The following is a 24,619-nucleotide window of genomic DNA, read 5'->3' on the forward strand; positions in this document are numbered from 1 at the left end:
GGACGAGGAGATGGAGAATGACATTTGCAAAGTGTGGGACATGTCGATGGACGAGGTAGGGGCGATGTGCGGGGGTCGGACCCGCAGCTGTGGGCGCTTCTGCCGTGCGGGGCCAGTCGGGACCCTTGTGGAAGCGGGAGGAGCACAGGGTTAGCCGGGCTCGGTCAGCTCTCGGAGTTCGGTGGTTATTTCGGTTTGGCTGTCCGACAGCGTGCCGTGAGCCCTCAGGCAGGGGGAGCCTGTGCTGAGCTGTGTCAGCCGCAGAACCAGGGCTGCTTTTCTAGACGAGCCGGTGCGTTCTGTGCCCTCCTCAGCCCAGCGCTAGTTTGCAGAGTCAGGCCTTCTGTGTGTCCTGGCTGCTGGGCCCTGCTGCTGTTTGAGGATGTAAAGCAGAACTGTGTGTGAACGCAAAAGAAGTAAGATGATCTGCCTGACTGTCCCTCCCAAGTGTCTAATGGATGCTGTTGTTTAGGGTCAGCAGCATAAGTGGGGCTGTATTCACACCTCTTGGTTTTCAGTGTGTGCAGGAGTTGAACCGAAGCTCGTTATTTGAAGACAGCACCTTACCTGTAGCTGAAAAGAACTCAGGTGCATAGTCTGTGTCTTCAGCAGTTTGATTATGGAGATAATGTTGATGTCATCTTTAAATGGGCTTATTTTGTCTAGCAATTGTAGTGCATCCTGCTGATAAATGTAGTTTTCTTTGATAGATAAAGAACCTCTTAAAGTTTAGCTGCAGACTTGCAATGGCAACATAACGTAACTTTTTAATATTTTTCTCAACGTTCTCAAATGCAGGAACAAATTCTCAAGTAAGATATATAAATGTAAAAAAAAAATTACTACTTTATTCCCTGGCTCTTTGTTTAGGCATTTTAAATAAACGTGGAAAATGTGTCCTTTAATGCCAAATAGAGAACTGATCTTGTGTTTTAATGTGGTAAAATGAGGAGGACATTTCTTCTTTTGTATGGTCTGATCAAGTGATAATTATAATCCCTTCCCTTGTTTCTTTATGTGTGTCTGGGTGATGTCTCTGACTGAAAACATGCTGTTTGCTGAATTCTGATTTAGTGTCGCTGACCCTCTGTTGGGACAAGAGCAAAAGAGACTAAATGTGACTTTTTGGCTCATTGTATAGCAAATCACTGTCGTTCTGGATCAGCACAGGGGCTCGCTGATCTTCTCTTATTGAAAAAGAACGATTATTGGTATTAATTGTTGGGAAATAACTGATCTCTTATAGTGAGTTTGACATCTCTTTGATCCAGTCCTCGTGCTGTGAGAAGAAGTTTGATTTGGGGTTTGGAAATTGTAGAAGTCTGTGTGTTTCTCTGTTCACTTTCTCCACAGGATGTCGCTTTATTTCTTCAGGAGTTCAATGCCCCTGACATATTCATGGGAGTCTTTGCCAAGTCTAAATGCCCTCGCCTTACTGTGAGTATAGGCTGTCAAAAAGCTGTCCCATATTAATAGCAGTAGTAGATAGCTCTGTACATGCATTTGTACATATCTCCCTCCTACTCCCACTGCATGTTTAAATATGTTGGGGGAACAAGGAAAAAATGCAAAATCAGATTTTAAAATGCTTTTTTGCAGTGTTTTTGTACAGTCTAATCAGTATTTTAGTGATGCTGAAGCTGATATATGTCACTACTGATGAAGGACTACATTTATCAAACCTAGTTATAAGGCTGGTTATAAAACACTGGCCTTTTTTTCCTCATAACTTGTTTCATGATTACTGAACAGAAATGGTCATGAATTTGTTTAGTCAGACCTACAAAAGTGTGGTGGGTTGACCTTGGCTGGGCACCAGATGCCTGACGAGCCACTCTCATGCCTCCTCCTCAGCTGGACAGGGGGAGAAAAATATGACGAAAGGCTCGTGGGTCAAGATAAGGACAGGGAGATCACTCAGCAGTTACTGTCATGGGCAAAACAGACTCAGCTTGGGGAAATTAATTTCATTTATTACCATTGTTTTGCAGCTTGTATTACACAGTGCGCTGTAGGATTCAGGATAGGGTTTGCAGAGGTATTCAGTGTTGGTGTAACTCCCCTTTCTCTGAAGTTACCAGGTGCTTTACTTCAGGAGATGAGTAGAGACACATGGGGATTTGAAAGTTCAGTACTTTGTCTTTTGAAAGTACAACCAAAATGTGGAAGTGAGTGCAAATTTGCCATCACAGCTGCTTTCTTGAAATAGTGTCTGCTGGAGTGTCTGCTGTAATTTAGCAGAAGTAATAGCATGTTAACAATTCAGAGGATAACCTTGAGTGGCAAGGATTGATTTCCAGCTTTAAATTGCTGAAAATGAATTCTTGCCAGGACAATAAGAAAATGGACTTTGCTGGAAGGTTTTAAGGTATTAAGACCCCTTTCTTTTGTGAGGAAGTGAATATCTGAGGGTTGCACTTATGTGGTGATATTTTTGTTCTTAGGACTCTGTTGCTTTAATAATAGGGATGCCAGATTAGTTTCAAAACAGTGCTTATAGAATATGCAAGCAAAGTTGATTTCAAGGTATATTTGCTTTTATGGAACACCTTGATACTTAAATATCTGAATAGTATCTGTCATGAGTATATTTTAGGCTAGTCTAACAGCATCCTGTAGAAAAATCTGTATCTCCTGTCTTGAAATCAGTGGGTCATAAGAACTTTGAAATCAAACTGGAAAACATCTTTGAATGTTTCTTACTTTTGGCTGTGGAAATAAATTTGTGAACTACGCTGCAGTTGTCTCATTATATTGTGTTTTGGCTTTTCAGGAAATCTGTGTGGGAATATTGGGAAATATGGCCTGTTTCCAAGACATCTGCATGTCCATTAGTAAAGATGAGAATCTTGGGTAAGTGTGTATGTGCTTTACACATGCATGAGTACTGCTTTTCTGGCCTCACAATCATGAAATGTATGTTACAGAAAGAACTAACTTTGCCTGCCATGCCTCATCTTCGTTCATAACTTTCTGGCTGACCATTTTGTGTGGGAAGTGTTCAGTGAAGGAAAAAACTGATACAGACCACTGTTTGTTTTTGTTTTTAATCACTAGTCAAGTCCTTGAATCTTTAATTTCTAAGTTTGCCAGTCTTTAAGTACTGGAAATGCATGCACAGTCAGGAAAAGCTGGTTTTCAGCTGAGAACATGGCTGCAGCTATGAAATAAACATACAAAAGTAGATTTTTTTAACTTTTATCTTTCATTTTCTCCTTAAAGCCAAGTGTTACTGCAACGTTTATGTGATTCAGACTCTCCAACTCTTCTGGAAACAAGCAGGTAGGTCATCTCAGAAATTAATACATCATTAGTGTAGTTCTGCTATCTTCTGAGGCCTGGGAAGAAAATTGACAAGTGAGTTCACTTCTATTATTCTCTCATCCTATCCTGTTATCATTTTTGCATTGTTCTGGAATTGATTTGCTGTGAGCTACATTCCTGCTTCTGTCATGTCATTCTCATTGTTTTGGATTTACACTTGTACAGCTAAAATCAATGAATTGGCTTCTTATTTGTTAAATGGGCAATTCTTGTCTAGGTTGTTGTTAACCTGCCTCTCCCAGCCTGAGGTGGCCAATGTCTGGGTGGAGAGAATCCGAGAAAACCCTTCTGTGTATGACTGTGTTTGCTTTATCATGTCCAGCTCTACAAATGGTAAGTTGGCAAAACAAGCTGGGAATTGGTGGGTGTTTGTAGGAAAAAAAAAAAAAGAACTGAAGTATGCAGTTGCAGACATAGATGTTTTCAATTGGGAGTATAGAATTTCTTTAAAATAAAGTAAACCTCATGAATTTAAAGGACACCAAAATAAACATGTCCTGCCTTTGCAGGTTTATAAATATATATGAAACCAACCAGAAAAGCACCCATAGAGGAAGAAGAAAGCTTTGTGGGGAAATCAAAATATATCTAATAGAAGAAATTGTTATCGGCATGGTAAAGGAAAGGACATAGTCCTCATTCAGGGACACACATATGTCATTTTCTGATCCTTGAAACAAGACTTAATTTAATTTTTTTTTCCAAATCAGATCTGTATTTTCCATTTTTAAAACTACCACACTTGTGGAATGCAAACTGGAGGAGTGATTCAGTTCCTCTGAGTGGCAGATGAATACTGCACAGGCTTTGAGTTTGCAGTCAGTGGTACACAAATTTCTCTTAGCGCTAATGGAGCAAAACCCACACTAAGCACCTAATAATGGAAATACTTTGAATAGCATTTGTGTTTCACATCCAACTCATTGTAGCAGCAGTTACATTTGTCTAAGAATCCTAATGATTTAGCTTTTTAATTTTTTTTTGTTTTTTTGTTTTCAATAATGATAATGCTCAGAAATCCTGCTCCATCCAATTGAAACACAGATCTGCTGAAGTAAATTGAAAGTCTTACTTCAGAAGCAAAAGTTACAACTTTTCAGGAACACGAAGTCTCTGCAGAATAAAGTTCCTGCTCTGTAAATGGCATGATAAGGTAGAAGGTGTCTGTGGGCTTGCAGCAGTCCTTACTTATCAAGCTCTTCACCTGATCTGTGCCACAAAAAGGAAATAAACATGAAACCATTAGTAGGTCATGAACTAAACTATTTCAGCACTTAATTTATTCTGAGTACTTTTATATATTAGCATTTTGGGAGATAATTTTTGCTCTTTGTTTTTAGTCTTACTGAAATTTGTCCATTCTCTGTTGTGTAGTTGAATTGCTGGTAAAAGTGGGTGAAGTGGTGGATAAACTCTTTGATCTAGATGAAGAGCTAATGTTAAACTGGATTAAAAATGGCACTTGTCGGTCTGTGGGACCATCTGTAGATGATTCCCCTGAAGAACTTCCAGATTTTAAGATTGTGCCTTGTATACTTGAAGCAGCCAAACAAGTCCGGTATGTGAGATTTCTTTTTGGTTTCATGTCTGGGGAGGCTCCTTATGACCTTGTTAAGCCAAGGAGCTTTCAGTGGGAGCTGCATAGTTTGACAGATCACTAGAATGCATTTCCCTGTCACGAGTCAACTGGTTTGTTAGCAAAGAGAATGACAGTGACTGCTGAGTCTTCTGTGTGTCCAAAACACACAGAACATAAACTCAGTAATCAGATCTTTAATTTGTCTTTGTTTTTGTTTGTTCTGTGTAGGTCAGATAATCCGGAAGGACTTGATGTTTATATGCATATTTTGCAGCTCCTGACCACGGTGGATGAGGGTATTCAGGCTATTGGTAAGACATTTAAATTGCTTCATACGATAGGACCAAGAACAGCAGTGACTTCTTGATCATCAGATATTTAATAGGGAGAAAAGTAATTGTATTATGTATGGACCTAGACTAAATTTGATGGGTTCGTGGATTCTCTTTCTTTCTCAAGTGCAGGCTCCTGATGGAGGAAAAGAGACTTGGAATTTGCTGTATGACCTTGTTTGCCATGAACTTTGCCAGCCAGACGATCCACCGATCATTGTGCAGGAGCAGAAGACTGTATTGGCCTCTATTTTGTCTGTGCTGTCTGCTATGTTTGCTTCACAGACAGAACAAGAATACACTAAGATGAGGAAAAGCAAGTTGTCTTTTTCCTGTTTTTTGTTTTTTTTTTTTAAGTTATTTTCACAATTGACTTCATGTAAGTGGGATGAAAAGTAGTTAATTTATTACCATTTATGAGAGATCAGTTCAGGACACGGAATTCAGGTACATGTTTGAATACAGTAGGGCTCTAAAAATAGCAGCTGGCTCAAATTTCAGTTACTGGCTATGTCTGAAGAGTTACAGTAGTGGAATCTACAGATTCTGTTCAGTCTTCTATATTAGGTAAATTAATGAAAATTGCAGAGTTCATCTCTGCTAAAATATGAGGTCTTGATAGTTTTTTTTGTTTTTTTTTTTTTTGTATAGGGAGATTCTGCACTTATTTAAATCCATCTGTGTCACTTGTTATTTTTCAATCCGTTGACAAGTCTTTAGAATTAAAAGCCTACCTTGGGAAGGTGAGTCAGGGTCATCTGCAGCAGAAAGACGTTAGGTCAGTTTGGTTTATCAGGTACAGTTATCTGGATGCCAATTTAACATACTAACCTCTCTGAGTTACTGCTCGAGACATTTTCCTTTTCATATTCCTTAGCACTGGCATATACTTCTAATAGATACAGGTTAGTTTGCAGGAAAAATGGTTTGGGTTTTCTACTACATTTCCACTTAAAACAGTCTTTAATAAAACACAACACTGTCAGAATATACATTCCTGTAGCTTTTGCATAAAATCTTGTGGTGTGTTTAAAAATTCTAATGCTTTGAAAGGATAGAAAAAAAATTCAGTGTTAAACTTCCATTTTCGTGTTACATTAGATATGCCTCTGATTGGGAGCTTGATCCGTATCTTACAATACATGGAGGGCTGTGGGAAGAGATCTGTTGATGACTCAAAGGAGTCTGAACAACAAGAGACTGGAAGGGCTGATCTACACGAGGAAGATTTCCATTTAAAGATTTTGAAGGATATTTGCTGTGAATTACTTTCCAATATGCTTCAAGAACTGACTAAGGTAAGAATAAACAAAATTCAGAGAGGGATTTCTGCAGAGTAGGTAAGAAAAAAGACGTTACTCTTAATATGGACATTTTTCTGTGCAGTTGAAGTTGCGTGCTGGAAATTTGTTAGAGAATCAATCAGAAGATGATTAGCAACACGTGTGTTAGATGGCACACAGGTTTTCTGAGCTGTATGCCTTTAGGGCAAAGATTCTGTATGATAAATTCTCTAGGTGTATGTCACAATTTCTTTTGACAGAAAGGCAATTTATTTAAGAAAAGTCAAGAGTATCAATATATAAACTTGCCTTCTCAGCTGGACTTCTTTATTCTGGGAGCATTCAGATTAAGAGACTTGCAGTGTTTGAGCTTTCACACCTTTTTGTAGTAGCTACATCTGGCATTCTCTGAGAACTGTTAAGTTCTGGTTGTTTTACCCATTTGTGAGAACAAAGCACATACTGGTGACACTCTGTGCCCAATTTTGAGTTTGTTCTTTCAACAACTGTTCATGACATGCTAGTTGTATTTCTCATTTTATTTTCCAGGAAAATACATTAGAGGGACTACACCAGGGACACTTAAATGAAGAGACATGTTCCTGTGCATTTCAGAACCTCTTACCTCTGTATTTCGCATCAGTGAGTATATAACAAGGTCTTCAACATAGCTGAAAAAATACTACTTGAGTGACAAGGCCTTTCAGAATCAAATGTAGAGGTAGAGGTGCTCAGACACAGGTAATATGCCATTCTAGACAGTCCTACCCTCTCTGTCTCTTCTGGCTTACTTCAGACGGAGCTTTGCCTAGATCATCAGCAGATATAAGGATCAAACTCTTCTGAAATGAATGGATGTCTGCAAATTTATGCAGGCTAAAAATTTGTCCTGTACATTTTTATAGAATAATTATTCTAAGTATTTTTCATAGGGAGCTTTTCTTTGTATACTGTTAAACAATAAAATGAGAGTTTGAGGAAGGCGGTAATGTTTCAAAATTTAGACCAACTGAAATTGTGTGGTTCAGGAGGAAGGTCTCTACTGTGGAGCATTTTCCAGTGGCTGCTGCTGGCTGCTGTTGGTGGGAAGGTACAGGAGTAGAAAGATCCCCTATACCAAGTATAAGAATTCTGTGTTCGATACAAGTTTTTTTTCTTTGTGTGTGTGTGTGTATTTGCATTTTATTTCTAGGTGGAGAGTTTCCTTGAGGTTCTGCGTGAGGCTGATCAGACACTTGCTGTCAATCTAGAACAACGTTTCCCAAGCCTGAAAGTTCATGCCCAAGAATGTACATGAAATACTTTCCTCCCTTGGAATGAAGATATTTTTGACTGTTTCATTACAGTGTTTCAGAAATCAAGTTTTCAGTAAATGCAGGAGAATGAAGCAACCTCCTTACCAACAGATGGCTTTTAAGAAATGTTCCAGGTAGCCCTGATTAACTTGGGGTTAATTAGGTGTTATTCGAATAACTTGATTCTGTGCTTTTCAACTTAAGATGAAACAGCAAAGTGAATGAAATGCACTGAGTAGTTTTTTAACATGATGCCGGTTTCTTCCAAGTTGCTGTTGACAAAAAGATTGATCAATAGGAAATCCGAGATGTCCTCTGCCCAAGGACCTTCAAGCACCTGATAAAAACAGAGTTAAATTACACAGAGTTGTTTGGGGTTTTTTTGTTTGTGGGTTTGGTTGTTTTTTTTTCTTTTAGATCATATCAGGACCTTGGGCAGATATTGTAACAGAAATGTTTCATCCCGCTTCTTTAAAATCTTCACACTTCTTACACTGAAGCCTCTTCACACCGCAGCTCTGAGTTGTGGAATCTAGGTCCTGTGCAGTTTAAAGTGTTTGAGAATATGGTACCAATGGCCTATGCTGCAACTTCCAACCATTGCAGCCAGTTACCCAGAGTTAGAGTTGTAGGGTAGGTTTGGATTTAGTCTGTGGCATACTTGCAGACTTTCTGCTTTTTTAAAGCAGTCTGTGCTTGAGTTTAGGAATGTAACATGGATCAAACAGTTCCTTCCTCATTCATGTGTCTTTTGAATTGTCTGTAAATGACATTAGAAATGCCATGTTAGCCTCAGTTCTTCAGGGGAGCTTAAGGTGTTAAGTCACTTGCAGTAAACTCAGTTTACAGTCTTTTAAAAATCTCACTTTTAATTATGTTTTAACTGCATTACATGTTTAAATCACTTCCCTACATGCAGTGCAGCTAACATTTTCTGTGTCTGAAAAGACAGTATAGCAACACATCAGCTTCACTGTTTCTATAAATGAGTGGAAAACAATTGGTCTTTATTAGGTTTGGGATGTAAAAGAAAATGGGAACCAGAGCATAGAGAATATACACACATTCCCTGTTTTTTATAGATTTTAAGCATTGTGCTGGGCCGTGTTTTGTTTGCCCTGAGGTACCTGTACATGTAGTAACACACAGGATGTGTATATGTATATAGCCTTTTCATCCAAACTTCCAGTTTTCCAAAATAGTGCAATTTAATTGTTCCCTTGGGCTGCCAGTAGCATTAGTTGTTGGCAGGGGATGTAGAATGACAAATATCTGACTTGTGTCACCAAAAAGAATTGCCATGGTTTCTCTCAATTTTTGTACGCTGTGTTTATCGGAGAACACTGGTAACTGTGAATAGGATGACAGCATTTTTCATACTGCTTTGACAGTTTTTGGATATTTTCTTAAACCTACAGATTTGTAATAAAGCTTCTTTTTAAAAAAACCTATATGCTTTCCTTCATTCTAAGTGTCAGTTAAATTTGTTTTCTGAGCCACTGGAAATGTCTGTTACTCTCAAGTATGTCATTTGTAAGAGGAAAATTGAACCTCTTCATAACATTAATGTCCTGTAAAATACGTTGTTTTTCATCGGATATTGATTTTAACTCTCTCTTGCTTTCTTTGCTTAGTCATTTTTATGGTCTACAAGTTAATGTCTCTCTCATCCAGTTGACATTTTTCTGAGCTTAGTTTGTCCCCAGGTGTATAGAAAGTATCTTTGATAGTCCACTGGAGTTAAGAATTATTTCTGGTTTGTGTTTCAAAATATGTTGTAGTTATTGAAGTTTTGCAGTAGTTGTTTAATGTAACATACAAAAAAGCTGAGACAAGATCTGTTGTTTTATTTATTCCTCCTTCTTTTCGATACACAAGTATCCAATATTGGCTGATTAATTGTTAAATGTGATGTCACTAATTACAACGAGTAGGTGAGATCCGTAATTTCCCTGATATAATTATTACCTGAATGGGATGATATATAATGCCTGTCATGTGGTAGAAAAAAAGGCTGTTGTCAATAAGCGGGAAGCCAGCTGGGCTCCTTCCTCCTGCTCTTTTGCGATAGAAGAAGCTGTAGAAATGGGTCCATCGGCCTTGCTTCAGCAGAATGGTAATTCAAGTATGCCGGGAGTTTTTATCCTTGATAAACATGGTGAAATGGAGAGTGACTTCCCCAGACAGCTGCTCTGGTGCAGGCTGTGCTGCGTGGGTGGGGCAGCGCTGTCTTTAGGAGGAAGAGGCTGGTGTCAAGTTCAATGTGAGGTAAATGTGCGATGCTTTTGGCTTTCAGGTGTGGAATGAACTGTTTGTGGTAGCAGGTGAATGATGTGTTTGGAAATGGTGCACGTGTATTTCATTGTCTTGCCAGTTGGAATCTCCCTTAGTCTGTGCTTTGTGAACATCATGTGTCTGTTTTATTTGGTGATGGTGGGGTTTTTTAAAATTTTTGGGTTGCAGTGGGTTTTTAGGTGGTGTTTTTTTTATTGTTGAAGTGGGTTTTTTTGGTTTGTTTGGTTGTGTTTTTTTCTCCCTCTCCTAGCCATGCTTTGACACCAACTGTGTCAAAGCAAGATCTCTCTGGGCTAGTTGGTTTGGAATGGATATCTATCTGTGCAAGCAGCTTTCTTCCAGACCAAAAATCTGATTACCTCCATAGCATCCTCCTTTGAGAAAAAAAGAGAAGTATTTGCCACTGCTTTGTGCAGAGCTCGGAACAAAAACTGGGTATCTGAAGCATTGAACTAAAGAAACAGGAACGCAGTCCTGCTTGGACAGAGCTGGATGTGAATTGTGTCATGAGCACACCTAGAAAATAGATGTAGAAATCATACTGGAAGCCCTTAAATTAGACTTAATAGATCTGTATAATAATTTCATTCAAAGATAGGATTCTGACATTATTCTGACTCACATTTTATGTACATTTGGTACCTTTATCCCACATAGTGACTTTTTCCTGATTGGGCAAGGAAATAAAACCAAAGAAATTTGGTATGTGGAGAAAAATCAATAATACTGGAATGTTTCATCTGTTCCCTTGATGGTGCAAGGAGATTGTTGCTGCTCCAAAAGCTTGGCCAGTATCCATGTCACGAACCTGTCCTTTTTGGTAGGCTAAACCGTGAAGCCTCATATACTGGGAAGTTCTTTGCCACACTTCTCCTATTCAGGTCACTCTGCTTGCTTAATTTTCTGTCACTACATATTTAGTTCATATTTTCTTGTAACTGCTATGGTGATTCCTTTGTAAGATTATGTGTTGTTAGTATTGACCTTTTATAACTACCTTTGGCTGTTACTAAGCTGAATGCTTACAAATTACAGTCTTTATTTGTAGTTCCAGCATCTTCATAGTTTATGATACTGGTATGAAAAGGTATGGGTATGGGGTTTTTGTTTTGAAAATCCATGCTTTTTTTGCACTAGCCTTGGATTATTTTGGCTGTTAGTGAGAGTTACAAAAGCAACAGTATCTCTGTTATCTTTTTCACTCGAAAATTGGCTTTTGTTTCTAAAGCAGAATCTCTTGGTCATAGCAGTTCCTTAGTATACCCTTTATTTTCCCCTCAAAATTGAATGTTGTCTATTTTTTCTTTTTTCATGCTTGCTGTTTTGTTCTGGTTTTTGTTTCTAGATGATGATGAAATTAATGTGCTCTGCCAAACTCAGTGAGAAAGGAAGAACCTGCTACACCTGGGGCAAGGACCAGTCTGCTATAATATTATACAATTTCTCAAAAATCCTTCATGTGCAGGCAGACGAAAGCAGCGAGCAGCTGTGTGTTTTCTCTCCAGTCGCGCCCGTGTGCGTCAGTCATGCAGTTAGTGTGCCCCTCAGTCGGAGCCGACAAGGCGTGTGCTAAGTGAACCTGACATCACAAGGTTGGTAAAATAAACCAGGTTATTTCCAATAGCTATCAACAGAGGTTTTGCAGTGGGACGTAGTGCTCTTGTTTCTCCTTTTATTTGCCTCCTTGATTCAATTATTTACCTCTCTTCTTTTCCAACAAAATGGTTTTATAATGTAAGGAGCTGACATCTAAGATGGGTAAGAGAAAAGGTTTGCTTCTGAGTTGTTATTGTGAAGAAAATGAACAAACCCAGGGAAAACCCACTGGGGTTCTGTTTTCTTTCTTCCTTCTGGTTCAGGTCTCTGGGAGTTAGCTGCGTGTGTTAATGATGTGTCAGGAAAGTCAGAGCTGAATTTCATACAAAGGCAAATGCAAACAAGGTTGCTTGAAAGGGTAACACTGGTAGGATGCTGTGAAAATAAGGCAGTAATACTGGGGGAAGAAAAGAGATAAAGGGATAGTGCAGAAAGAAAGAAAACAGGAAGAAAACTGGGAGAATTATAAAGGGGATAAATAGCGAGTAAGTGTGATGCTGTTTTCAAAGCTGAATCTCCTTTGTAGTTTTTCCTGCTCTCATGGAAATGAGATAAGTTTAAGGTGAAGGTGAGGTCTTAAAAACCATGGCAGGTGGGCAAACTAGTATTACTTGATATTTTTAATTTAATTTAATTATTTATTTATTACTTTTTAATTTACTATTTAACCTCCTAGCCCCCTGTTTTCACTGGCTGGCTGAGGCATCAGGGAGCTGTTTCATGATTTAAGTGAGGCAGTTTGAGGTGTTGCAAGCCCTTGCCTTGCACAAGTCTTGAACCTGCTAGAGGTGAGATGTGAAAGCACAATTCTACAGTGTTGATGCTTGTGTTGCACATTGGTCCGAGATGAGCACAGCAGACTGCAATGTACTCCTGGTTGTGATAACTAGTTTGGTATTGAGAGGAAGGGGCCTGCCTGATGCCTGCCTGTTTTTACTTAAGGAGAACAAAATCCTGCTCAGTCTCTAGAAGCAGTCAGTATGAGTACCAATTGACAGTCTTGATTGGACTTCAGTATTTTTATATGAAAGCATACTTACCCCAAATTAAAAATTCTGTGTGATCAGTATGTTCTGTTACTACTGGGATTAAAATCCAAGCCTTAATGTAACATGCTCATACATCCACGGTAGTTTCTTCATAGGTGTGGAGGAGGCATGGTGGCCGACTGCATGTTTGTGCCTATCATAACTGAAGTCCCATGTTGTTGACACTTACCCAATCTATGTCCCTTCATCCAATTTCCAAGGAAACCTTAGAAAAGCAAATGCGCCTTGATACTCTGTGCTGCACTGGTGGCAGTTATTTATTCTGTGCTTTAGGTTATGAAAACTCCATTTTAATTTTGCAATGAGCTTATATCAATATTATTTTTGTTGTCATGCACATCATTTTTGGTGACAGCGCTGTTTAAAGAAGTTGTAACTTTAACAAGCCATCTGTTAACCTTAAGTAGAAAGGAAATGCTTTTGTCAATTACTCTAATGAAATCACAAAAATAATTTCCTGTTTTCTAGTTGTAGCCCAGTCATCCTATCTTCTGTCAATAGGAGGATATTGAAACACACAGGAAAATACGTGCACACTTTTATCCTGCCCTGCAATATAGCTAGTGTTGTATTTTAGTGCAGCAAATTGTAATTAGCCAGTGATGTCAGAAGGTTTTATTTTCCATTAAAAATTCTCTGTAGTGCGCAAACTCTTTTATTCAACTTCACAGAGTTTCCTTGTTAGTCAGGTAGGAAGGCTGGGCAAAGGAACCACAGGAAGACATTTTGAGTTTATACCAGCCTGATTAGTAAAGATTTTGATTTCATTAGTAGAAAGGAGTAGTAGAAAGGAAGGAGAAGCACTTCTGCTTAGGTGGGAATAAACAAAACTGCAAAATAACTCAGTTTTGTCATTTGGGATGAGACCACTAGAATGGCTGAATGGAAGGAGGAGAAACAGTGGATAGAAAAGGCTGGAGTAATGGGAAAGGGAAAAACGAATGGTGAAAACATGAAAGAGCAAGGAAGGACTCCAGCTTTGTGAGCTCTTTAGATGGAAGACAGAGGGAATAAAAAAAAACCCAAACATGGGAATTTGCCTATGAACTGGCAGATGATGTCAGACCAAGGAAAGTCTTTGAGTGACCTAAATGTATTGGCACTGTGCAATGTGAGCAGTTCATGTGGGAAAGTCCCAGGCCCAAATGAAGGGAAGATTTGTCCTTTTCCTTTCCCTCCTCTTGGAGAGGTTTTGACAACTCCTAAAAGGAGGTGGGAGATACATGCAGAAAATACTGGCATGGAGTTGCTCTGGAGTGGAGTTGGAGTTACCCAGGTTGATTCCTGCTCAGTGCATTTGTTTACGGGTACAAGGGACAAACCCAGCAAGAGCAGCCTGAGAGGCAAACTTCTTGCAGCCTTCCTGCTTCTCCAGCCTTTCTGGACACCAGAGCAGGTGGGTAAGGACAGCATCCAGCACCGTGTTGGGGCAGCATCTGTGCGAGTGCATCTTGGAGCCCACCCGGCTCACTTTCCCCTTGACCAGTGCTCTCAGCAATGAACTGAAGGATCAGAATCAGATGTTTTATTGCAGTGTTACCACTGACTTTCACCAACAGATCTGGAGCCAACCCTCAAGATGGAAGTGTTGAAAATAATCACAGTGCTACTCCACAGCTGTCATCTTTTCCATTAGAAGAGTTCTCAATAGTGCAGTACCTTCTGTGTGGCAGACTTATTTTTGGTCCAGGTTGTAAAGGTTGAGCACGCTTTTTTTGAAGAACCCGCTGAATGCGACACAGCATGATGTGGTTGCCCTTATAGGGTAAAGGAACTGCTGTCATGATTTAATTAACCAATTGTTCTGCTGATCCCTGAGTTTACTCAGACTTGAAAGAAGTAAACTTAATTAAATTAAACAAAGCTTTTTCCTTCTCACACATGCTCTGGGCCCTTTTGCTTCTTCTGAGGGATAACAAAAAGCTTATGAATAACAGGCGCGGTCTTTGTTGTTGTTGACGTGTTGCAGAAGGCCAACGGGAAACAGATTATGCACAGGTGCAGTATGTGCATATGGCATCAGAGGAACAGGACACATGGATGTTGGAAATTAGTTATTTTTAAATTTAAATTCCTGTGTTATGTTGGCAAAAGGATAAAATCGCCAAGGTTTCAGTGTTGACTCTTGCAGGTCAAGATAATTTTGGCAAAAAGTGGTAATGTTTGAGTTAAAACCTTATCAAAATAGAGGAAAAAGATAAGAGGTTTGAATTCAGTTCTGAGCTTATCCAAAGGCTTTCTGTATTTAACACCTTAAGCCACGTAACCCCTTGGTGCCTCGCGATGTGATTCGGCAGCAGATCTGGATGAGGTGTTTTCCAGCAGGCAGAAGTGGCTGCCTTTCCACTTGTGCTGCTCAGCCATCTGCCTCTGTGTTTCTGAGAGTCACAATTTTAAAGTGGTTTCTTTGGCTGCAGAGGGAGAGTGTTGTATAAAAGCACATCCTTGTCCAAGTGTGGGCTTTCTGCCTCCTTCAAATGGAGCTGTTCCCCACAGCAGCTTAGGCCTGCCCTCTCCTAACACCCCGTCTTCATTTCTAGGCTTGTGTATGTGCTGGGAGGTTTGTGGAGGGAGATGAAATCACGGGAAAGGCAGTTCCATTCTGTTCCACTACACGCGCTTATGCCATGTGTTAGTCATTTGCAAATGACACAGTATGTGTCTGTGCAGGTGTCATTAACTGTCTGCTATGCCCAGTTTACCAGCAAATCTCTGATGACAACCATGTGATTTTTCAGGTGAATTTACACCTGCCTATCAGGAAATTCATTCTAGACTGTGTTTTCTTACTTGTTTGTACTAATAGAGTAAGAGAAAGTGGCTGGGGTGAAAAAGATCAATAAAAGCAAGAAATACCAATACCTGTGTCCTCTGGAGCAATTATCCCATCAGTCAAAACCAAAGTTGGTTCATCAGTTTGTTCTTGACTAAGAAGAGATTTTAAAATAAGCAAATATTTTGTCCGGGTAGCTTGATGGATATTAAAAATCAGCTTGACTCATCTAAAATGAACTTTTTTTCCATCTTTTCTTTCTAAAAATTAGTACTGGCTTTTCTCATCCCTAGCTCTTTTCCATTTAATTCCTAAAAGTGTTGTGAAAAGATGGAAGGGGTAGTGTTAGTTCACTAAGTACTCTGTTGTGATTGTACCAAGCTCTACTTGTACAGTCTTTGGTACATCTTCAGCAGCTTGTTCTGATCTACACTTGCATCCTCCTGTCAATATTCAGTTGTATGTCTGCTCACAGTTTACCACCCTAATCTTTATCCATTACCCTGGTTACTGTTTAGCTAATGCTTTTAGCCTTGAATATTCTTATAATGTTATATTTCTCTGAAACAAAATTTTGCACCAAGTGTTACTAAAAGCAAAGCCCTCTAATCAGGCAGATAAAACTCATTAGTGTTATATTTCAAGGAGCCTTTCTTTGATGCAAGCTAATTAATTTTGCCACGTTGCAAAATTGTCCTAACTGTAATGGGAGCTAAAATCTAATAAGATAAAAGAAACTCAGAGGGGAAGAAACATCTGTCATGAGAACACAGCGCGATGAACAGCTTTTGCTAATCTTGGAAATAATGATGTGGCTTACAGCTCCCAGGCTGAACATTTTGCAATTGCCGGTGCGTTTCAAGCCCCTGCTGGGAATTGATGGGTTTACGTTTCTTGCTGGTTTTCATCCTTGCAGCAGAAAGTAACTGAGTTACTCTGTTCGTGCTGACCAGTGTGCAGTGTGAGTGCCTAGACCACAGTTTGCCCTTGGTCGTCTTTTGCTGTGTGAATACCAGGATTTCAGTGCATGGGAGGGGGATGTCTAAAATCTGCAGGCTGAGAACTGTCTTCCAAACTCATTTCACTTTGAAGCACCAATGGAACATAACAGATTGGCCAGGAACAAAAAATCTGGCCACATCCTCTGTTTCAGAAAGACTGATTGTTTACAGCAAGGAGGTGAAATGAATGTAAAAAGCTGCCTTTACCAGGCAGACCCAGCTGGGATTGTCTGGACCTTAGAGTCAGCTCTTGATTTCCCTTGGCCTTGCTATTTTTAAGGTGTGTGAAGTATATTGAATGCAGTCTTCCTGCTTCTTACATTCAACAAATCTAATATCACATAAACTTCCTAAATGAATATGAATATGGTAGAGGCTGGTTACTGGCACACATTCATGGTAAGGCTGTGTTGCCAGAAGTGCCTGAAGAGCTCTCGTTCTCTTTTCTGAGTGGATCAAAGTCTGCTGAATCGCTTTCTGAGCTGCGCTTACTCATATCATTAACAAGTACAAAGCTCTCTCCTTTGTTAGCTTGTTCCACCTCACTTTGAATGCAAAATATGGTGCTGTTATACAAATTAGACAACAGGCTGAGGTTAACAAACACTCAGTCACTTCTGCTATCAGTAGGCTTATTTATGCATTTGACTATTTTGCTTTGTGTTTGCCTATGATGGAAAAGATAATTACTGAGATTTTTGAATAGAAGTGATAATGCAGTAGAAACAGTGCGAACAGGGTGGTTCCTCAATGGATGGAGTCCACTTCTACTGCACTTTCTGCTTAAGGGATGGAGAAGTACCAGGACCTGGTTAGAAATACTCCCTGGCTTTGGATCCCTGGTTTTGTGGAGTGCTGAGTGGCTGTTTTCAGCGCTGGTGGCAGAGGTTGCCTGTGGCTCTCAGATGCTGTTCTCGGATGCTTTGTGTTTCATACTTGGGATAAGCATTTTGCACCCTGTACTCTCAGCTCACAGCAATGGTAGCTTTGGGGCCAGAGCCCTCAGCATCAAGTGGCTTCTCAGGTTCTTTTGCCCTGCAAGGGCGTGGGGCTGATGGGCAGCCTTGGTGCAGAGCAGCTGTGTGACCTTGGCTCAGCCTGCTGTGAAAACAGCTGGGAGACACCTCGTCATTCACCCCTGCCTGAGCTACGTGGCAGGTGTGCTGTGCCTGGCCACATCCCTCACTGATCCCACTTGCTGACTTGACTTCCCCGCTTGACCTCAGACCTGCTTGTCCCTACAGCCTTGTCTGGAGATCTGTTGGCTGCACCTTGGCCTGGGCCTGCCCTGTTCCCCTTGCTCAGGCACAGCGGCACTGCCCACCCACCCCGCTCTCATCTCTGCACCAGCAGCTGGGAGCAGGGCTGCGAAATCCTGCAGGAGGGACACGGCTGTGTGACCCCCCTGCTTCACCGTCTGGGTAGTCATTCAACCATCCTGCCAGGAGGGCAGGATTGGTGGGCAAGCCCAAGCAGAGCGGTGTCTGTGAGGCTCAGGTTGTGCTAATGGAAACACAGTGTTTCCTCATTCTCTCTAAGCTGCGCTGTATTTCCAGGCAGTGTGTAGATCAGTTTGTCAAGCTTTCCACTTGACTTTCCTGGTTGGTGGTTGTCACTGGACTAAATCCTGTTTGCTGTAGTAACGGGGAATTTTTGCCGACTGGTGCAGGACCAGAGCTCTGTTCCTTCTGGCAGATTTAACTTGAGGTGACTTGGGCATCACTGAGCAGATAAGGAGAAAAGGGTGGGGGGGAAGGCGTGTGGTTTCTCCCTTGCCCCAGCAGCATCTTAACTAACCTTTCATAAAAAACCTGGCACATATGTTAGGAAAAACTACACCTTGTTTACTCAGAGCAGCATGTAACTCGTGTCACTCATTATTTTATTTAGCTTTTATGAAAAGAAAAATATTACCTGCCTCAGATGAAAGGGCTGGTATTATTTCTTTAAACAGTCCAAGGCAAATATACAAACAGTGAATGGTCTGTTGGCTAGCTGTGCTTCAGTGGATTTACACAGCATCTCTGGCTTTCAAAATAAGCGTGCTTAAAGGCTATTGATACTACAGCTGGCTGAATCACACTGAGTGGGTAATTTGTCTGATTGGCTCTTGCACATTTCATTGGAAAAATATACTTGTAAATGTTTTAAATAATTGAGTAATTTAAATTCCCCTTCTTCTTTTGTTGCCTATTAACAGCTTATGAATCAAATGCTTTATTATTCAACAACTGTTCAGTAACACGGAGAATTAACTGTTTTCTAAACCCTCATGGGGATGTGATCTCCTTCCCAGTAGCTGAGTTATTGCACTGAGACTTCCAGACATTTCTTGGTGGTTGCTCTGAGTACAGCACATGGCACTGTCATAGCCTTATGCTGCTGAAAGGTTGGGTGAATTGCCCTGGAAAGTGGTTGTTGGAAGAACGGTGGTTCACAGAAAAAGGGAGCAAATGGAAGAATTCCCTTGTTGAAAGCTGGAGATTTCAGATCCATACATTATTAGAAAATTTGAAATGCTTTTGGATTTGGAGCTGTTTAAAATGACCTAAAACACAATGATAGGTTATCTCCTTTAAGTGAGAGAGGTCAAAGGTTGGGAGAATGAAGATTAGAAAGTGAGTGGAAGTGAGTGTTGCTGCTTAGGTGTTATGATCAATCCTTTATAAATACTATAAATTAGTAGAAGAAAATTAGTCAGATTCTTCAGACCAGCTGTTTTTCAGGCATCAGTATGTTAGGACATCCATAAAATGCAAGCAGAATATGAGGAAGATCTGTAAAACCTATACTGGAAAACAAATTGTTTCAAAGAACTGCCTGATGTTCATCTTCACTCTTCCCTGCAACTTCCACAGAGCTTGCTGAAGTGCCATGCGATTCTTAAAGGCATAACTTGTCTACAGTGGTTAATTAATGGAAAGGCAGAGGGCTGTGATTAGAATTAGCAGTAGTCTATTCTGGAGAAGGTAATTATGATTAGAGCAGTCTTAGTATTAAGTCCTATTAAACCTATTTTGTTCAGGGGTTTAACACTTCATACCTTTTTCTGGAAAAGCTTTAAGTGGCCACATTGCCTCAGGCAAATGCTCCTGGTTGGAAAGGCAAATGGCTGGGCCAGATAAAGTCCGAGGGGTGGCCAAGGCAGTTCATACCCCAGAAGTGATGTTGTAAATTACCTCATTGGAGAATAGAGCACTTTCTCCTACCGTGCAGGGAGCAGGAGTAATTCACGCTGATGACCTTGACAGGATTGAGAAGACTTTAGGGCTGACTGATTCTATCCTTCAGTCTTGCTGTGTTCAGGTAGATAATCTTATCTTTCAGCAGAAGATTAATATCCCTGCAGATCATTCCCAACCTGCCTTTCTGTGGTTCTTGCCTCATCACTTGTCGCCAGCTGAACAAAATCACCCTCTGACTCTGTCTCTCCCCCAGTGCTGGACCCCTACATGGATTTTTCTTTATTCTGCCTTTTTTTCCCCGCAGACCAGGTTCCTCAAAATGCTGGTGGACACAAAACTTGTACTGTATCTGGAAAGATGCGCCAGGTTAGTTGAGTCCCTACATCTTTTACCTATGACCCATGGGGAGCAGAGGAAGAGGAGACGTAGGGCAGAAGGTTTATGTTACATTTGATGGACAGTGAAAAGTGAGTCCCTTTACTCTCTAGGGAGGAGAAGATCTGGAGGTGTGACAGTTTGTTTTTAATACTTTTCAACCTAAAAATTTCCAGAACATTTATCTACAAATGTGTACCCACAAGTGTCAGCACCACTGTCTGGTTCAAAACTCCACTGTCAAGTTCCTGTTTTGAAGAACAAAAGATAAACCCCCAAAAACTAGAGGAGAAGAGTCACTTCTGAGTTAGCAGCTGGAAACAGGAATAGGGTTGTGGCCTCTTCTGGAGCCACTGGATATTCCTGGAACTACTCCAGAAAAGAGCCCAGAAAACACAGGACTTGTCAGTCTGACCCCACCCTCTCACTTGGATCTGGAGGCTGCTGAGGAGGATTCGTCTGACAAGGAATTATGAGGGAATAATGTAATTGAAAGTCAGCTCTCGTAGCCTTTATGGTGAGCGCTATCACATTTGCTCTGTGCCAATGCAGCAGGTTTTGCAGCAGCTGCACATGGCAAAGTGCTGTCTTGTGAAATGTGTGATCAGCTTGACCCACTTTCGAGCAGGGTCAGACCTGTACTCGATCCTCGGGTGCTGATTATCTGTCTGGAGGGCTTTGCTGTATGAGAGGCTATATGTAAGAAATCTCCTGTGGGCTTTAAAAAAAAAATAAATCACTGTATTGCCTTATCTCTCATGAGATAAGGAGAGGCCTGTTTCCCTGTGGTGTTGATGGCCCAGGTTGCCTCTTTGTCCTTTACAACTCCTTCCCACCTCAGTGTCTGTGTAGACTTCTGACGTCTCACTGGAAACTTTTGGCCTCTCTCTGCCTCAGTGCCCCTGCAGACCAACTCTGTGACAATTGAGACATTTTCTGGGTCAGTCTTTGCCTCCTCCCAGGATGAGTGAAGTAGCCTCTGTGCATGTTCCTGTCCTGTTTGCATTGCACTCCATACCTGACTGCTACTAGTTTTGTTGTCCCATATTGCTCTTTTCTGCAGTGAGGGGCCCATTGTTAAATGGTAGGATATGCTGTCAGCTTTCGGGAGAAGGGAGCAGTGTCCCAGTGTCTGTGAAAACCCAAAGCAGCAGTTGTGCTTGTGACAGGGTGACGGTTTTTGGAAACCCTGCAACTCTAAAACAGTGAAAATTCAGCTTTCAAATGAAACATTTTAAATAGTTCTATAAAACTATCTGCAGATTCAGAGGAGCTGGAAACCCTGCATGGAAAGGGGCAGAGCAGGCTCCAGCGAGCACCCAGTGAAAACAGGCTGTAATAAAGTCAGTTCATGCTTTGTGGTTCTGCTCTTTCCGACTACAGGGCATTGAGTGTGGTGAACAAGCACTTCTAATGAAACCAGTGAATCAACTTTAATCTGCTCCCTAAAATTCTGGACACCCCAGCTATCTCTTTATGTACCTAATTAATTTAATATTAGGTTAAATTTCCTTGGCTGTTTCTGTACTGCTCACAGTGTATCAGTGGTTACAAGGCCAAGCTGACCGCAGGCTCTACAGTACTGGGTATGAGGAAAGTGATGACCAGTGTCCCAGAAAGCTCCTGCTCAAATTGGAAATGACAGGGTGAGGCTGGGAGGCACTGACACTCTGTCTGTTTATCAGACTGGGGCCTCAGGTGTGAGGTGCCCTTAAACCTGGCATAGCTGGCGGCTCAGTTTATATCCCCTCCATGGGATATATATCCCCTCTTGTGTGCTGTGAAGCTTGTGTGCTTCTGCTGAGCTCAGCTTCACCATCTTGTGTCTCCCCTTGGACTGTCCTGTGCCCTTTGCTGTGCTTTGTGTCTTCAGGTACCCATAGATACTAACCAAAGCACTGCTCCTGTTCTCTCCTGGGGAGAGAGGCTTCAAAGCGGGTTTTTGGAAGTGCTGGAGTGACTGGCTCTGCTGAGCATCTTTACGGGTCTGGGCTGTAGGGGAGGATGCCTATGTCTCTTAACACTAGAGTAATCCATATGTGTAGACCAAGAATAAACTGGCTTTCCCAATGCATCTCGTGAAAGCTTATAGCCTTTGAAGGTGAGGGAAAGGCAGATCTGAGTAAAAGTGAAAAAAAAAAATCCATCATTCACAGTTGAAGTGACCTGAACTCAGCTGTCTTCTGATGCCTGAGGAAGCGTGAGTGAGAATTTTATCTTGTGTTTTCTCTCAAATTTTATCAAGGATGTGCACAACATTTTGACAGAAACAGAGGCACGGGAATTTCAACCTGGCTGCTGTCAAGAAGTAACTGGAAACCTAGCCTGAGCCCAGATTTCCAAATAAACAGTACTTACCTGCAATGGACAAGCTTCTAGGGGGCTACATAGTGAGTAATCAAAAAAAAATCATATGCAGAATGACATGCCATGTTAGTTCTTATTATTGCTGCATTTGAGCTAGGGAAAACAGACAGATTAGTCATAGTCTATCATAACTATCTTACTGTGCCCATGTTTCCGGATTCATTATTAATATCAGGCTCTGATATGCTTAAGATTCTGGGTAAAGATCTTATGAATTGTTTGCTTTTGGCGTCAGCTTGTTTGATAGGGAGATCTGTTGTGCAAGAAGGAAGTGAAATGTCTGTTGTAGAGCTAAGACATATAGTGACTAAATACTGCATTTTCTTTATGAAGGGAAACTCGCAGCATCTGGTCATGAAATATATCCCACTAGCAAACAAACAGTTTTTTCCAGCTATGTCATCACTTAGCAGCCATACTCTTTCAATCCTGTGCTGTGTCAGAAGGGCAGAGCTAGTCATCCTCAGTCCTCTTAGAAACAGGATGGTTTGAAGTTCAGTGTCTTCTAGGAAGATGGAAGACATTGACATGATTGGAGATGTTGGTGCAAGTGTGGCTGTGGCTGCTCGGTTAGATGTTAGCCTGTGTATTGGCTTCGTCAGTGTAATTTATCCGTTGTGTTACACCAGTGTCTAAGAGATCTATCTGGAATCAGGGTTTCAGTATTTTAGGCACCGAAGAGAAAAATAGTGGAGATTTTGCAGTAAATTGCAATTTATTTGAGTAAATTGGAGTAAAACTTGTCATCGCTGATTTTGAGCATTTCTTTGAGAGGTGGGTTTGTAAGGAAAGTAATGAGAGACCAGAATCACTCTTTTTGGACAACCCCATACCCAACACAAACCAGTCTCTCCTCTCTGACTACTAAACCCTGCATGGGATTATGTTCCTGGGGAATGTTTTGACTTCTCCTGCTTCGTACCACAAATCCCTTTGTCTTAATGTTGTTGCCAAGTCTGATCTGAGAGGAGAAAGTGAGGACAGGGTTTGCTGGAGTCTAAAAACCATGACGGTTTCTAAAATATAAACACATATCTAGATCTAGAGAGAAAATAAATGACACTGTATGTAAGAGATGAAAATATATACTTTCCTGCTAATTGAAATGTAGTTAGTATTCCTGTGTGGGCAGTTTTTTAGAAAAGAGGTAATGAGCTGCAATTTATTTTCACAGCAGCAAATGCATTGTTCTTTTTAGTGAAGAACTCGATGCATCTACCCGCTGTTTTTCTTGAGACTACAACCTGCACTACACACTTCCACAGCAGCTCAGCAGAGCGTTTAGGGGAGCTCCTCACCCCAGCGGCCGGTTCCCTGGAGCTAAAGCATTGCCTTGTAGGCAACGCTGCTGATTTACCCGCAGCTGCCGACTGGGTCCCCACAGCCTCTCGTTTATTGTGTGGTTTGTTTGCCTTCCTTTTCACACAGGTAGTGTGTATATTAATTGGCATTGAGTGGACACTTGTTGGGAGGTGGCTGTGTGGACACAGTGGTGGCAGACAGGCCTCTTCCAGCTGAATGCTTGCTCTCCTCAGCCCCACAGAATCACAGAATGGTCGGGGTTGGAAAGGACCTCAGGAGATCATCCAGTCCAACCCCCTTGCCAAAGCAGGTTGCACAGGGCTGCATCCAGGCAGGTTTTGAACATCTCCAGAGGAGACTCCACAACCTGTCTGGGAGCCTGTCCCAGGGCTCTGGCACCCTCGCAGCAAAGTTTTTCCTCATGTTTAAGCGGAACCTCCTGTGTTCCAGGTTGTTCGCATTGCCCCTTGCTGTGTTGCTGGGCACCACTGAAAGAGTCTGGCCCCATCCTCTTGACACCCACCCTTTGAGTGTTTATAAGCATGATAGGGTCCCCTCTTCTCTCGGCTCAACAGACCCAGTTCTGTGGGGTGCAAATTCACGTGAGCTGCAAAACTCGCAAAAAGTCTGTCTCCTCTGACCCCCCCCAAATCTCCCTTGCGCAGGTGAGCAAGGAGGTGTCACTCGGGAGAAGTGAGACCTCTTTTCCTGCGGGTTTTTTCGGGAGATGGTGGGTGGTGGCTGCTCCTGAGCATCCCTGCTCCGCAGCGTTTGGAGGAACAGCTTTCAGCGGCTGTTCGAAGCGGGCTGGGGCGGGCGGAGCTTCCCCCGCCCGCATCCCTCCCTCCGTCCCTCCACCGCCC

The 24,619-nt window shown here is 41.4% G+C and overlaps 1 protein-coding gene across 1 annotated transcript; it reads left to right on the top strand.

Moving 5' to 3' along the window:
* Window positions 1-4: 4 nt before the first annotated feature.
* Window positions 5-7,815, top strand: SAAL1 (serum amyloid A like 1; the record flags this gene model as incomplete). The annotated part of the gene is made up of 11 exons (XM_010170623.2): window positions 5-55; window positions 1,354-1,437; window positions 2,774-2,853; window positions 3,223-3,282; window positions 3,542-3,657; window positions 4,699-4,882; window positions 5,132-5,214; window positions 5,363-5,551; window positions 6,337-6,533; window positions 7,068-7,160; window positions 7,711-7,815. Coding segments are annotated over 11 exons (1,242 nt in total), but the record flags the coding sequence as incomplete, so codon positions are not given.
* Between the last annotated feature and the right edge of the window lie 16,804 nt (window positions 7,816-24,619).

Source organism: Antrostomus carolinensis, unplaced genomic scaffold (genome assembly GCF_000700745.2).
Source record: "Antrostomus carolinensis isolate BGI_N321 unplaced genomic scaffold, ASM70074v2 scaffold96, whole genome shotgun sequence".
NCBI lineage: Eukaryota > Metazoa > Chordata > Aves > Caprimulgiformes > Caprimulgidae > Antrostomus > Antrostomus carolinensis.